The sequence below is a fragment of the Corvus kubaryi genome, unplaced genomic scaffold, assembly GCF_017639235.1.
Source record: "Corvus kubaryi isolate FWS band 111438036 unplaced genomic scaffold, C.kubaryi_AGA036_p1.0 split3-73, whole genome shotgun sequence".
NCBI lineage: Eukaryota > Metazoa > Chordata > Aves > Passeriformes > Corvidae > Corvus > Corvus kubaryi.
The window spans coordinates 10,031,794-10,047,942 of record NW_024582091.1 but is presented as its reverse complement, the minus strand read 5'-3'; the positions used below and the strand labels follow the sequence as shown (position 1 = coordinate 10,047,942).

General features: G+C 36.2%; 1 protein-coding gene across 6 annotated transcripts in view; it reads right to left on the bottom strand.

Annotated features, from left to right (window-relative positions):
* Positions 1 to 201: 201 nt before the first annotated feature.
* FAM135A (family with sequence similarity 135 member A) overlaps positions 202 to 16,149 on the bottom strand; it is a 79,949-nt gene continuing 64,001 nt past the window's right edge. For 5 of the 6 annotated variants that reach the window (XM_042016800.1, XM_042016802.1, XM_042016803.1 and 2 more), the window contains 7 exons: positions 14,984 to 15,144; positions 13,240 to 13,331; positions 11,104 to 11,201; positions 5,727 to 5,878; positions 4,712 to 4,822; positions 1,545 to 1,658; positions 202 to 794 (listed from right to left, as the gene is read on the bottom strand). In XM_042016800.1, the coding sequence (XP_041872734.1) occupies positions 589 to 794; positions 1,545 to 1,658; positions 4,712 to 4,822; positions 5,727 to 5,878; positions 11,104 to 11,201; positions 13,240 to 13,331; positions 14,984 to 15,144 (934 nt within the window). In that variant the 3' untranslated portion in view covers positions 202 to 588. Of the gene's footprint in view, positions 795 to 1,544; positions 1,659 to 4,711; positions 4,823 to 5,726; positions 5,879 to 11,103; positions 11,202 to 13,239; positions 13,332 to 14,983; positions 15,145 to 16,149 lie in introns of those variants that run through there. The other variant, XR_006014148.1, reaches the window with a different exon arrangement.

Genomic DNA, 16,149 nt, shown 5'->3' with positions numbered 1-16,149 from the left:
CTAAGATGTTTTTGAGATCAGTAGAAAATATATTCCCACAGGCATAACAAATTTAACAATGACAGTAATGACTTTGTACAAAACTGTTAAGCTGTAGCAGATACAGTCATTTTCAAATATCCAGTATTTTAGCAGCTCATTGTGTTTCCAGTTAAACTTCCTACAGTGCTAAAATACGACAAGTGAACACGTAAGACATTCTTAGAATTTTAAAATCCAATTTATTTTTGGCATCTAAAGCCTCTTGTAAAATGTAGCCAAGTAACATCGACTTCTGTTGTCTGAGAGCCAATAACCAACCAAACAAAAGTACACACTGTGCTTTAATCTCCAAATAATTAGGTACCCAAAATTAAGAAAAAGTAATAGAAAAGTAAAAAGAACAAAATAAAAAAATATTGCACAGTCACATTACCTAGAAAGTAAAGTTGATGTTAAAAAGCCCTAAGTGTGGATGATATAAATTATCTTCCATATAAAAAGTATAAATATCTCTTAAAATACAGCTGCAGCTATACTTTAACACCACACATTATCTGAATTCATCTGTTAATGAGGTAATAACCAAGTCTCTTACAATGCTTTTTTCTACTGAAAATATTTTAGGGCAGCAACAAGAAAGAATTTTTCTAAAAATATTTCTGAATCAAGAACAGCAATGTGTGCAGCTCTCCCTATGAGAGAATCTGCTGTATTGGGTAATGCATTAATTACATTATAACGAACCAAATTACATTCCTTATTTTGAAGAACTGGCAGAAGCAGGTTCTGGATCATTTCAGCATAAACTGGTCCTGTAGAGGAAAAGAAAAGTAGTGCTGTGTGAATTGCCAGAAACAAACACAATTCTTTGATCTTGAACTCAAAATGAACACATTCCAGAGTAAGAGAAGTAAGGAAATGTGTTATGCTGTGGCTCTGTTAAGATAGAATATACAGAAAGTTTAATTTCCTCTAGAAATGCTGGAGAAATGATTTGAAGCTATGCATTTTAGAATTTGTACATTTATAGTGAGAATGCACTTATCAGTAATAATTTATTACACTAAAGTTTTTTGTTAATATATAATAATAGAATGCAATTGTGCTAGGATATCTCAGCAGTAAATACAGCAACTGGCCCTAACTGATTATGGAAAAATTACCTTTTCTTTCAGTGCTATTATTAAGCCGCAGTTAAATACAGCCCAGGGCTTGATGCTACAATTTGATATCCTCAGAAATCAAAATTATTTGTCCTCCCTGTTCATGGAACAGTGCATGAAGGGCTGTGTCTATCTCACCTAACTTTCAGCAAAGTCAGTAAGTTAGAAACCTGTTCAGTCTCATCTCCATCTGCATGTAATAGAACAGGACAGATACAGAAAGCAAGTCAGCCTCCACGTGGATTTTCTCTCTCTCCTACTACAAAGTAAGCCCAGAGTTTCTAAACACATAATAGAGGTGCCTCAGTTAAGCAATCAAAATTAAATGGGAGGAAATGGGATTGATACGTGTGAGGTTTTAACCCGAGTAGTTTGTTTATTTTGCAGGATATTTATTACCTGATTGTTTATCCTTTAAAGCTGTTTTACACATCTCAATGCGAGCAGAGTGATAAGGAACATAACGATCCTGCAGAGATCCTACTAACACAATGTTTTTGAAGTAATGAAGACCTACAAGAAAAAAGGTTATCACTTACAGCAAATCTATTGCTACAGAATAATTAAACATTTTACAACTGATATTTGGCATTAATTTATTACAGGATCTTGCACAAAAAGGGAGAAAAATCAATTACAATAGGTAGGGCTACAAAATAACGAGATGTTTGGTACCAGCCTTTTCTCTGTACATATTAATACACATGGTCATGGCTCAGTTGTAAAGTTTCCCATTAAACTGAGTATAGTTCAAACCTTCATCTTTTTCTTAGGAATACAGTGCTTGGTTTCTGGCTGTACAGAAGAGAGTAAAGCCTCCACATAGCTTAAAGAAACCTAAAGATGGATGGTGATTTTTCAGACAACAGCTGCATTAGAATTCATGCCTAGCACCGACACATACATGATACAGCTCACCTAATGCAGGTGCCTCTATTAGGCACTGCCTCACTGTAAGGTTTAACCAGCTTGAGCAGAGGTGCAGGATCCACCCAACATAACACCTGAAGAATAATTAAACCTTTATAACTAAACCCAGACTTCCTACTTCTTGGACAAGCATGCTAATAGTAGAATGATGCAAAGGTAGGAACCCCCAGTAATGACAGTTACGGTCCTCAAAGACATTTAGTTGTTAAATTTTCTTTAGAAAGCAGCAGCAGATTTCTGGTACTGCCCACCTGCTTTAGGCCAAACACAATGAAGCACTTTAAGAAAATAGTTTGCCTTAGAACAGCCCCTTCTGAGTATCACATTTTAGATGTAAGTATCAGGAATCTTTCCTTTTGAGAAAAGTGTTTGATTGAAATCTTCAGCAGGAGCAAAGAAGGTATATAGGGTATTTCATAAGAAAGTGAGTTTTACTGTTTACCTATTCTTCATCCATTTTGGGGTGAAGCAACAGGACGATGTGCTTAACAGGTATGTTCTTTGGCAAATTTGAAATCTAGAGCCACAAGCCACCATACAACAACGTAGCTGAAACCTTGACCCTCAAAACACCACCTGCTGGATCCACAGCAAATTTTAGTTTTTGCTGCCTTAGGGGTTTTCCCAGATGGAAAGCCAATGTCCAAACAAGACACCACATTAAGCAGCAACAGATGTTTCTTCATCTTAGACCCCTATTTTCCTATACTATTACAAAAATCAACAGAAGTTGCAAAATCAGGGCTACACTTCTCAACAGTGCTGTCAATCTCTTGCATGTACCCTGGGGTTAAGTGACTTCTGGAAAGACTTATGTTTAGAATCCCTAGAGAGACCAGTATACAAATTCCCTGTATCGAGAATCTGGAAAGAGGAATTGTGGGTTGGGGAATCCCAAATGCCTCTCACCTTGAGTCTGAGAGTCAAGCACAGCCAATGCTGTATGCCCACTGAGTGAAGAAAGAGATGACAGGACAGAAGCAGGCCTTGTACAGATACCAACAGTTAAAGGCACCAACAGCTACAACGTACATACCGTATATTAACTCACACCTCAAAGAAAAACTTTCTTCCTTCTCTATGAGGGAAGCATAAAACTTACTTTCTTTTCTCCTTATCTAAAATTATTAATTTTTCACATCTCTTTCTCCTTTCTCCCCAAGCCTTTCTTCTCCCTTACACCGAACTCACTGAAGGACCTGGAAACAAGATGGTATATGAGGCTGTGGCCCAAAATATAGCTCTTTCCATCTCTTTGGTAAGAAAAAAAAAAGCAGAAACTGAGCCAGAAGACTTCTATATTCCTTCTACTATTTATGAGAAACAAAGCCTGAAATGCAGATGACTCTTGAGACGATGCTATCCAGGTATTTCAAAAATCCTGTCATATAAAGGTCTGTCATCAGAAAATACGTCACATTTCTACAACAGAAAATAATACTCAAATGACAGTGTCTCTAGTCATGTTGAGATACATACACATAAAACCATGCAATGTGAATTTTTTTGAAGCCAACTAATTAATTAATCTGATTATCTCTTGAGGGGTCCCACAGTCTTATTCAGCATCTAGTGTGTAACTTCTCACACAACTTCTGTTTATATTCAAACCTTTATTTTCAAAAGACTGCACAGCTAGATTGAGTTCACCTTCAAATACCAGTTCAGCCTTAAATATTACCTTATCATCAACAAAATCACTTTGTGATAGTAGATTCTGAAGAGGAGGGTAAAAAAAAAAAATCCAAGTTTTTCTAAAACCAATTTCTGATCAATATTCCTATCTTACCTATAATTTTTCTTCTTGCTCCTTATTTTATTCTGCTTTTTCCAAGTCATGTAAATTTTATATTCAAGCACCTCAAGAGCTATATGCCAGTCTTTTCCTGCCCATATCTTTGTACTTCGTTGCTCTTAACAAAATTCCAGCTGTGACAACCTAGAAATATTTTGATGTAGGAGTGCGCCCAGATTTTTCACAAAAAACCACAAGCATCTCTGGCTCCACAACTGCTTGACTGACACACATTCAGAAACACCTGTCAGATGAATCCTCAGTAATTTTATAATGCTTAATGGAAACTACCCGCCTGCTGGCACATTATCCACTGGAAAACGCGTTCTTGGCCAACAGTTGAAATAAGAATATTAAACCCAGAGAAAACTGTATGAATTATACAGTATGAATAATCTAATCTGGGTTTTAGCTATTATGCTAAGTACAACTTCTCCTTCCTTTTCGAAAATGAGTTTTTGTTTTCCTTGACCATCTTAATGAGGCAATAAAAGACTATTTAGCAGAAACTTTAAAGTCAAATTTTACACTTATAGTATAGATAAGAAAGGCAGATACAGAAACAGGTAATCCTAAATGTGTATGAAATGTACTTGACTCGCCACACAGTGGCTCATAGATAGATATTAAAAAAATCCCCTATTTAACTATTGGTTGCACTCAAGTTCTGATCAAAAAATGGTTTACTGTTTACTTGAAGCATACAGGACTAAAGTAACTCTTAAATATTAAAACTGAAACAGGAGCTTTTTGAAAATAATTTTTTTTTTTTTTTTTAGGTTTCCTATTCACATTTATACACAGTTGCCTTTAAGAGATAGGAAGCATTAAGAAAGCTTACCTGCTTTTTTACTAAGTTTATATAAGAATGTCTTTCGTGGATCTGAATGGTCTCGACATGTCAATTGCAATAAAGAACCAGACTTCTTCCATTTCTGCATAAACCACAGTCCTGCATTGTTAGGTACAACATGAGTATAGATTCACAATAAAATATAAAAACTAATTAAACACAAGTATAATATGTAAAGTTCATAACAGCCTCTCAGATGTTAATTTTACTTTTCATGTAAGCATTGTCAAGCTCAGAAACAGTTTAAATTTTCGTTTTCTTTCCTATCTATATGAAGCATGAAGGCCTTTATTTCCACTACTGTACATGCCTGCCCACAAAAAATAACTTCCAGAAAGTGTAAATACAGTAAACCAGAATATACATATTCTATTTTGATAATTTATATAATATTAGAACATTCTGATGTTCAAAAAACAACAGGCATTACTTCTCCAATTTCTAAACTGAACTCATTAAATGTAACTTGAAAAAAGGAAGCAGAATTTTCTCACAGGAATACCACAGTATAATGTTTTCTATGGTGCTATATTCTCTTTATTAGTCAATGAGCTGGGTGGCTAACTGGCTTTTCAGAAAATCTTGCCTCCCTCACCATGCACATTTGCAGAAAAACACTGCAGGTTGTAAGGCATTTTTGAGAGAGAAAAGACACTAATAGTTCAGAATTATTTTAATGCACCTTATCTAATTGTTTGGCAGATTAAGTATATTCAAATTCAGTTTATAGTAAATTGAGCTCAACAGATTAAAACTGGACTTTATTTATGCTGTAACAGAAAACCTGAACCAAACATACTGGAAAATACTTACACCAATCATCTCTTGCACATGCCTTTTATTGACACTTTATTTTTACAACCTTTCTCTCTTCTTGTGACAGTGAAATATGCAGTTTCTCGTAATTACAGTAATGCAGAAATGTGCACCCCACATGAAATTGCTAAGTGCATTTCAAAACAGTATTTCCCCTAAACTTACACTACTGAAAAGAATACATCACCTGTATTAACAAGAGCACTGCTGTTGTAGAGGGTACCAAGATGTGGTCCAGACAGAGACAGGAAGGTATGAAGTTTGTTGAGGTAATACTTAAATCGATGTCTTGTGAGCACTGAACGGATTATTAAATTACCCAGTGAGTGTCCAATAAAGCTGTTTAAAAAGAAGAAGCAATATAACACAGAATTTTATGGCAGGATTTTTTTTCTTTTAACGGAGAAAAAGAAAACCGGTGTCATGAAATGCTAAAAGCGCACAGGAGAAAATTAATAAAACGTTTCCATTCAGAACCTGTATTTTATGCCATACAGAAGGCATAGCTTGTCCATGTCTCTTGAGCTGCACAAACTCATTACAAACATGTTTTGAACTTCTCTAGAAACATTTTATACAGCATTTTTGAAAAGCTAGCAAAACCAAACTATCCTTCCACCAGCATCTACCACCCAAACCCAGGATTATTTCTGGGCTCATTTCCTGTAGCACCGACTATTCAGAAAATATTTTATCAGCCATGTATGACTGAAAAAATCATTACTTTTGCATGTGATGGCACTCAATATGATAAATGTACGAGCATTCCTGAAACAATCTAGTGAAGACAGATTCCAAAGGTAGTCCTAATAAGGGGGAACACCATTACTTAACTGGATCTAATTATTTAAAAACAGAAGCAACATCTCAGATCTGCTGAGCAGTTGGACCAAAAGAAGTGATTATTGGCTTGAGCAAGCAATTGAAGAATATGTCTCTGTCAGGAGAATATTACTCTTAGGTGTTTCCGGGAAAGATGGATAGGATTCTTTAGCTTCTTGTATCTAAGGATAAATATTACTTAATCTGAGGTGCTTAACGTCGCATATGTAAGTCTATATAAGGCATTTCTTTAAAACGGACACTACAAAATTAAGCAATTATAGTTATTATGCTTACAGATCCCTGCTGAGGTAAGGACCACATAAGACTAGGCACTGACTTAAAAGTATATGGTAGGGACCAGACTCATAAAGTTAGAAGGAAAAATGCCTTCCTGCATTACGGATGCAATCTCAGGATATGGTGAAAACAGAAAACCATCCAAAATTATGTATAATTGAACTACCATTGCTGGATCACATATGTGCTACAATATTATACCTCTAAGATCATCCTTCCTGTTTGCTCTGTATCACTACATTCATCAACAAAAGTAGCTAAAACAAAGCTTCCTGTAACATCTGTATAAAATACAGTGCTAAAAGATTACTTGACTGTTCAAATGCTTCCCAAGCAAGAATTGTTCCCTTGGAAAACACCAATTTAAAGGTAAATTACAAAAATTCAAACATTTGGTTACAGAATGGCAGAACCACCCTGAACTCCTAAACAATTATGCATTCCTATGACAGAAAAAGGCCTTTTGTTCATTATTAATACATAGTTTAAGCATGTATGTATATTCTTCTCAGTTGCTTTTACTAATAGATTTTCAAAATTACTTGTATGAGAAATTCTTTGCCTCAGCTTGCTATATTTGCCTAACTAATTTTGAAATGAAAGATTATGTATCCTCTGAGGTGTCAGCACAACAGCAGTGCATTTGCAAAATGAAACACTGAGCTGCTCTCTTGAATACTAAAATTTAAAACTATTCTCTTAGAGTACTTCATGAAATCCACGCAAGAACAACAAAACTACAGATTTCTTTAAGAACAAGTAAATGACCACAGAAACTCAGTTGATCCTGAAGATGATCTGCATGATGTAACTTCTCTTGAGTAAAACATTGTTTTCTACAGAAGATCTGAACGTTAGCAGAGATACTCTCTTGACAGTTCTCCTACAGTTCAGACAGTGTTTATTAAAAGTCATTAAAGGGATGAAAAACTCTTATATTTTACCATAACAAAGGGCATTTTCTGTGAAAAATTCAGGAATCCATCTATCAATTCTATCATCCCTAAGAATAAGGGCATACCTGAACCAAAACTTCAGAAACATGGCAGACCCATTTTAAGGAAAACCGGGTGCTCACAATCAGCTATGTGAATGTACCTCAAAGATTAAACACTTGTACTTAACTGGAAAAGACTTAGAAATAAAACAGAGGTTACAGTAGTATGTTGTGGTCCAATTCTGATGCTTAGGTGAACACATGATAAGCCTTAAATTTGTTTTCTAGTAGAGAAAGGTTTAACAATTTGCTCAAATCAAAAAGCAGAGAAAAAGGAGAACCCTTCAAATAGGGTCTTGAAAGGATAAGACAGGAATGTAATCCATCCTACTCATGGGATGCTCTGCAAAAGCAATGAGCACTAGGTGACAGTATTACAATCTTCTGAATGCATCATTAACACACTGAAGTTAACAGAATTATCGTTTTTATACATGCTTTATGATACAAGTCTACCAATTCAGATCATACTAGAAAATCAGACACAGCAAAACCTCATTATTCTGTGCCAATAAACAAAAACCCAGTCCAACTATAAAAATTCATGGTAGAAAGAAAAATCAATCAAGATTCATAATCAATGATGTGCTGAAACAACAAACACATGTTTTACTATACACATAGCATTAAAAAATTTCCTTTTTTTTATGAGCCAATGTTACTTAGAGAAGAGGATGACAAGCTGATTAATCCACCTGAGGTCAAAGTCCAATACAAGTCATCAGAAATTACATAAGACCTGACACGTGCAAAACAGTTTCTGAAACTACACTGTAAGAGCAGGTGGTTTATTCCCTAGCTGCATGGTTACCTGGGAGGGCTTCCATCCTCGCAGATACTCAGAGCTTGAATGGGTATGACTGAGCAACCTGACGTGCTTCCAATGCATTACCTTTGATGGTGGCATTGGTATGAGTGGGTAACTTCTCCAAATAACCTCCAGATGTCCCCTCAACCTAAAGCCTCCCATGATTCTTTACCAAACAGGTCTTTTATAAGGCAAATTGCATTTGTTTTGAATCACGCTTCCAGCTCACGCTTGCTGCGCGCTTGTAGTGAGCACAAAAATTTTGTTCAGAGATGAACGAACGTGTTAGATAGTGAATTGCTGCAATAACTGATATTAGCTCTGGAGGTACCAAAAACGTTTCCTGAAGCTGACACTATTCTAATGGTACAGGGAGTGTCTTTTCTCAGTACAGGAATGTAACGCAGTAAATCAGATTTCCGCATTACTTGAGAGCACGAGACTCTGCATTTATCCAAATAAAGGGCAGAATCTCCAAACATCTCTGGACTTGTCTTGACCTGAGCTGATTTTAATTTGTTTAAGCTGTGACAACAATCATCTGCCAGTGAAGTAACAACTCAGGTCTAAAGTTGTTTTAGTTTCACTACAGTTTCAATTAATAACAAGTAGTTGTTCTGTGTGGCTTGACTGTGTATCATCAGAATGAAGTGTGGTGTGGAAGAGTGCAGGTACAGGTATCATATGGCAGAGGTCCCCAATGGTCTATTAATGGTCACTGCAGGAGCACAATTGTGTAACTCAGGAGAAAAAGCTGGCATTAGAGATAACACAGAATGGGAGGGAAAAAAGAGTAAATGGGAAACAAAAGAAAGAGCATATGGGCCATCTGGAAATATAGAAATATGAAATTAATCTATCCAGACCCAAGGCCAAGGAAGCTGGAATTCCCACCATGAACATCATTGTCCTTATACTGAAGCCCTGGAATGCTGATGTCCTACTGCTTAAACAAGACAAAATCCACCAATCTTAGGATGTTGGCTTTTTTTGCCATACAAAATCATGGATCTAGAGACTGATGTCTATTTTGACTGGGTTATGGAGCAGGACTTGTAGAGAGAGCACTTTAGGAGATGGGAAGATTTTATGAGGAGAAACCAGCATCATTCAGGAGACCACAGATAACTGCAAGGTCTGCTTTCTACAGTAGCGTAACAAAAATAAGGCAGGAAAGCATTGGCTGCTTGAGCAGAGGATTTCTCAGCAATACTTTCTGGGTTGTCCCTTCAAGGCCTTGCACAGAAGCATGTCTTTCTGACAGCTCTCTCATGTAGCTACCAGGGAACAGCTACAGGATTTGCTGGCAGATTTAACATTCTCATAAGAAAAGCTTAAGTTGAGAAAAGAAAACTTCTGCTTCAGACAGTATACACCTTAAAAAGGAAACTAAAATAAAAATTCATAGTTTTTTTTTCTTTCAAGTGATGAGTAACAAATAAAAGTGAAAAAATATTTACAAATTGTAAGTCTTATGAGAGAAGCAAGCCAAAAGCAAACAAGAGTTTAGTTCTCAGGGATGACTAATGATAAGGTAAGTGGGTGGGTTTGCTCACTACAGCCTTCAGACAACAGCCTGGGAGAGAAGATCCTGGTGTGTGCTGGTGGATTACAGAACTCTTCTCTCCCATACCAAGGGTGCTACTACGTAGTCTGTGAAACAAAAATATGATCGGATAGTGCCTCTTTAATTTTTAAACAAACAGTTTAGACAAAATTAGGCATGTCAAATCTTGCCTATCTCAAACCAGAAACATTTGTTTAAATAGTGAGATTATGTTTAAATGTTTTAGATGTTTCCTCCAGCTCAATAAAGCCTACCAAATACATGTACATGCAGAAACTTGCCAGAAACACGTGACTAGCAAGTAAAAAAACCTTCTGGATGGATAATTTGAGGATGCCTGAAAAAATCAATGAAGTCAGGCTTGAATTAGCTCCTGTCATCTATTGATGAACTAACTCCAGCAACACTGCTGAGTTGGTAAGGTAGTCTGCCCAAAAGGTGCACCCTACTTTGAGAAAATAAATGCAACAGGCATTCCCTGGAAGTAAATGTAAAAGAAAACAGGAATGCATAGACTCTGGTAAGCCCTCTAGTAAGATGTAAAACATGCTCTTTAGCAGATGAAACATTCAGGAAACATAAGAAAATAATGAAATACATTATCATGCAGCTGCCCTTCAATGTCACAGGTAAGATGAAAGTGCCCTGTAGGAATGACAAGACAAGCAGTCTGCCATGTCATACTTGGTGAAGGGACTATAAAATCAGAAGGAACCTAACTTCACCCTGGCATAGTGCTACTACAGTTTCCTTCAACTTTCTCAAAATACTATCTGTTTTTCTGCAGAACCCTATTATGTAGGATCTGTGGAAGCACAGGACAGCAATTCATTAAATGCAATGCTTAACCTCTGCCCCAAACCCAGCAACAGATGAGCTTACAGCATTGTTCAGTCTTCTTTCATTTGGCAATTCCCTCTCTCCATTGTCCTCCTTCCCCCTACTCCTCCCCCCTCCCAAATTGCTTTTTCCCATCTCTCTTTTGGCCTGCTCCTGAGCATCACAGTTTGGAACAACCCAGGGTTCTAGTTTTAAGTTTATTTCTGTAAATAGTATAGAACAGATATTACCTGATTTTTGAAAGGGGTGGATTATAAATTTGTATATACTGTATAATTTCATCTAAAAGACGATCTGTCATGGATTCAAAATCAGCAAAGGTATCATTCTGTAAAATAAAGGAAATAAAAAATAACTGTATTTTCTAATGCAGCAATATACATTCTGCATTCAGCCTGAATTCTTATTCCCCAGTGTTTTGATCAACAGAACACAAATAAAAGCATCGATATTAACTCTGAATACAAACACTACAGCTAGTTATTATAAATTTTTCATGTCATTTTCTTGTAACATGGAATAAAGTGATACACATTTTACTGTAAGACTACTTTCTTCTAATACACCAAAACAAATCTTAATGCTACATGCCCAGCCGTACTTCTAAGCTGTTCTCTACACTTAAGATTATCTGTAGTGAAACAGAAGACCAAACTGCATGTTCAGAATTAAATCCCACTGCCCATGAAATAGAGATGAGACAATTACTGCAACAGCAGTCTACATTAATACTGTTTATTCAAAATGAAACAAATGAACAAACAAAATCCTTAAGGCCTTATGCCCAGCTCATAGCTGATTATCTCTAATGATCAGCAGTATGAAATTAAAAGAGATAGGCAAAGTCTGCCTAAAACTTTTCAACACAAGTTCCAATGGATCTGTGCTAAAATCTGTAATGTTCAACATATTGGTAAACAATCTGGGAAAGGGAAGAAGGAAATGAAATATCAGTTTGTAGATAAAACTAAATATCCAGGATAGACAAATCTAGAACCAACCAGAATTTCAGAAGAATCTTATACTACTGCATGCCTGGGTGATAAAATGGCAAGAAATGCAAACGCATGCTACAAAGGGAAAGCCAGCCCTAACTGTATATGGAAACAATAATCTATACATCTGTGTAGCATATAATCAGCTGTGTTAGGAAAGCAAGGAAAGAAAATAGCAAGATAGCATTTTGTCAGTCCATACTGCACAAGCATCTTAAATGCCCTGTCTAATTCTCATAATTCAATTTTAAATGACAAGAAATTTCAAGTGGGCAGGGAAAGGTATCATGGATGAACAGAAACTGTCTCACATCTAGTTGTAAGAAACATTAAATGGACTAAGTCTCTTCAGTTGCCGCCTGAGGAAGAAATTTTACTTGTTTATAAAATACATGATTAACTGAAGCAGTGAATGAGGAATGATTATTAAATATTTTTTCCAAAACAAGCTGTAAGGTAAATTATTTCAATATCCTTGTTTGCAACTGAATTATTAATGTATACAAACTGCAGAATTAACCTCAACTGTATGCTGTGGATACAGAAGTGAAAACATTCAAAAAGAATCAGCCAACATTAAGGAGAAAAGTCTGTCAGTAGCTATTAGGCTCAGTGGTCTCAGTGGAATCCACAAATCAGAAAGTCTCACAGCTGCTGACTGACACAAACTATAGGGCTAGAGAAGAGAAAGCCTGGCTTGGTGCCTGTCCAGCCTGTTCCACAAAGCATCCCAGCAGCTACTGCTAGAAAAATGCTAGTGCACTAAATGAAGCTTTTGTTTGAGCCATTGATGAAACTTTGTTCTAGTTCATCTCTGAAGTACGTGTAATACAATATGTAACACACACACAAAAAAAGTAAAAATTAGTCTTTTGTGCTTTGTCAAGTTTACTTCATCAGAAAATAGTAAAATTCACAAAAGTTTAACACAAGAGGTAATTTGATATTGGTTCAGTGTGATGATGTAGATCTTGCAGCATGCTGACAAAAGAACGAGAGACAGATATTTTGTATTTCTCAGATCCTCTGAAATAACACATCTCCCTTCTTGCTACACCAGTTTTCACTATTACCATTTGTACCACTAGGACTGAGCATATTTTATCCACAATCCAAACTGCTTATGCTGAGAACTTAGGAGACACAGTACACACAACAAAATGGTAGCAACAAATGTTGCCTGTTAAAATATTTACCTTCAATACCATATTGTAATTACTTTGACACAAGCCACAGATCAAATCAAGGATGTATGAGAATACAATAAAAACATACAAAATGTGGTAAACAAAATAGTGCCCTTAAATAAATATGTCTAAAGGTTTACACTGTTCATAACTTTACAAAAATTCGTAGCTGGCAAATACATACCTGATTCCTTTCAGACATAAGAAATTCAACTCTTCCTCCAGGCAGCCCTAGCTCAATGTAAGTCTTCACTAATCTTAGATCTGCGCTGTTACCTTCAAAAGAAAAATAACAATTGAGTTAGATTCTGCAAAGTTAACTTGCAATAAAAGCACTCAATAAAAGCACTGAAAAGAATCTCTGGCAGAACTTTTTATTTAAACACAGCTAATGATATTCAGCCCTAATTAAAATTCAGTGAGACTTTGAAAGATAAACTACAATGTCAAATTAAGTGACAAAATGGTTATGAAAATGACATTTGATGCAAACACTTTTAAAAAAGCAAGGATGTAGGAAATCATGTTTGATTTTGTCTTAGCATCCAACTGATACATAGCACTGTGAACATTACATTCTCGGAAGCCTAATTTTGATAAAGACAAAGAACTCAGAGCTCGCTTAAAGAATTCAGTGAAGGAGTATTTTCATAAAATGAAAAGGCAGAGTGAACTGTCAGCAGATAAAGATACATTTAGACTGGTACCCAAAACAACAAATGCTAGTTTAACTAGCATCCTGAAGATTTTTCCACATCAATAGTCATGGATACTTTTGAAGAAAGAGTAGCCTTTCTGCCTTAATTAGAGAACAGGATTTCTATTTACATCTATCATTTATAGGAAATAGCTTGTATAAGCTTGCCATTTCATAAGAAAATTCTAACTATGTGGACTTTCATAAGGCTTCAAACACATCTATTTTTTAAACAACAGGCTTCTCGGTCAAGTTAACTTTTCTGCCACTTCTACATAGAGTAGCATGTGAATATCTACACTAGTAAGAGGGAATACCTCCAAGTCCTATCTTTAAAAGTACTTAACACAGGCTGCTTTCTGCCCAAAGGAGGAAAGAAAAACGACACTGTTATTTTTTTTAACTTAGGAATTTGAAAAATGAAGAAGGTACCTGTGCAGTGTTGGTGCAGTCCAGTACTCTATTCTACTGCCCTCTTGTGTTTCTTTACATTGTTAATTTAAGAAGTGTCTCAAAAACCCACAAAAGCTAGATGGGATATTATTTCTTAATATGCATATATGCTTTGAACTAAAAAGGTGAATATACTCAAGCTACTTAAACTTTACAACCCTTTCAATTAGCAAGCGATTTTCTCACTTCTACCACAGTAGAATCTTTGTCCTTGGAAATATTCAAAAACTCAACTGGACTGCATCCTGGACAACTTGCTGTAGGCGACCCTGCTCTGAACAGGGAAGTTGAACAAGACAATATTCAGTGATTCTTTTCACCCTCAACCCCTCTGTGACTCAGTGACTTAACCTTTTAAAAACTTATAAATAAACACCTGACTGTGTTTTACATGTACTATTTCTTTTTCCTAACAAGACACACATATTTCATTTTCCTTGACAACACAGCAATTCTAAAGAAAACAGCTTTGTCAGTAACTCCATTCTATTACCACAACACAGACAAATTCCTCTATGACATAAAAAACTTAAAGATGCACCTGATGTGAACTATGGCATTAAACAGATTTATGTGCAGGGAAGTTTTCTTTAAGAAGTCTTCTTAATTTAAAAGATTTTATGGAACATGTTGTCAAATGTAGCAGTCCAATGTCAGATTCCCATTTCCCTCCAGTGAACCTATTTCAGGTGTTCAGTTCAGAGTTTGAATGACCAAAGCTAAATCTCACGGGTAATCTGAACTGCTATCTTGTACAGTATCACATTTCCCAACATACCATCTAGGCCATGGACACAGACAATAAGATGTACTCCTTTGTCTGAGCACTCATCGTCTTCCGTACTGAAATAAGGCATTGAAGAAGCCAGTTTGAAAACATCACTATACATAAATCCAGGAAGTTTAAGTTGCCTCAATTCTTCTTTAGCCTGTAGGAAACTGGAACAAAAAAATACTTATTATACATTTACTATTGCTAGATAAATGTGGGGTCTTCCAGGATAGTTTTCTACTGTAATTTTGCTTTGTATTCCATGTAATTAATATGAACAAAAATATATTTATCAAATTACTACTTTCACAAAATAAGCCAATTCCTCAAAATATTTTTACTGCAGATTCCCTACAGCCCCTTTTCCTCTGTAACAAAAACCGTATCTCAAGCTCTACTCTCTTCTCTCCTTTAACCATCTTTAAAAACTCCCAAGTATTTCTGAAACCACTGAAGATTCTGGGTTCATTGTGGTCTTGAGCAAGCAACAGCTTTGTTTCCATGCAATAACAAAATTATAGAAATTATAACCAATTGGAAGTCAAGTTTAAGATTTTCACTGACTTTTGATAATTCTTGCCAAACCCATTTCTTAGGTCAGCAGAGAGGTGGAGTCAGTGCTGTAATATCTCACCATAGGGTTCCTGTGGTAGGCTGAATAACTGATACTTGCTTCTGAAACAACCAGATCCAGACTTCTGATTATATATTCTATGAAGGCATGCACTATAAGGTTTTTAATAGCTGAGATCCTCACATGCGAGGAGCTCCTTGTGTTCCTCCCTTTCTTCCACTTCCCTTAGTTTTTGTGGATGACCTTCCTAATTGCATATCAGTTTCCCTGCAGCAGATACAGCTTTATGCTTTCTTATGCTTCCTTAATCCATCTGTTCCGCATGATGCCTTACAGCGCCATGCTGTACCCCATCCTCTTCTGCCTGCTCACTGCTTCCCTCCCATTCTACCTTTTGTTCTCTGTTTTCCCAGCTTTATCTTTAGCTCATTCCTCACTAACTGGCAGGAGCAGGCCTCAGTGAAGTCAGCCTGAACAGAAACCTCTGCTGGCAGCTGCTCTTATCACTCTGCAACAGAAGCTACTTGAGTTTGTACTCAAGGCATGTTCCCTGAACACACCAAGGGTGGTTCTTTATGGAGCAGATCATACCGTGTGG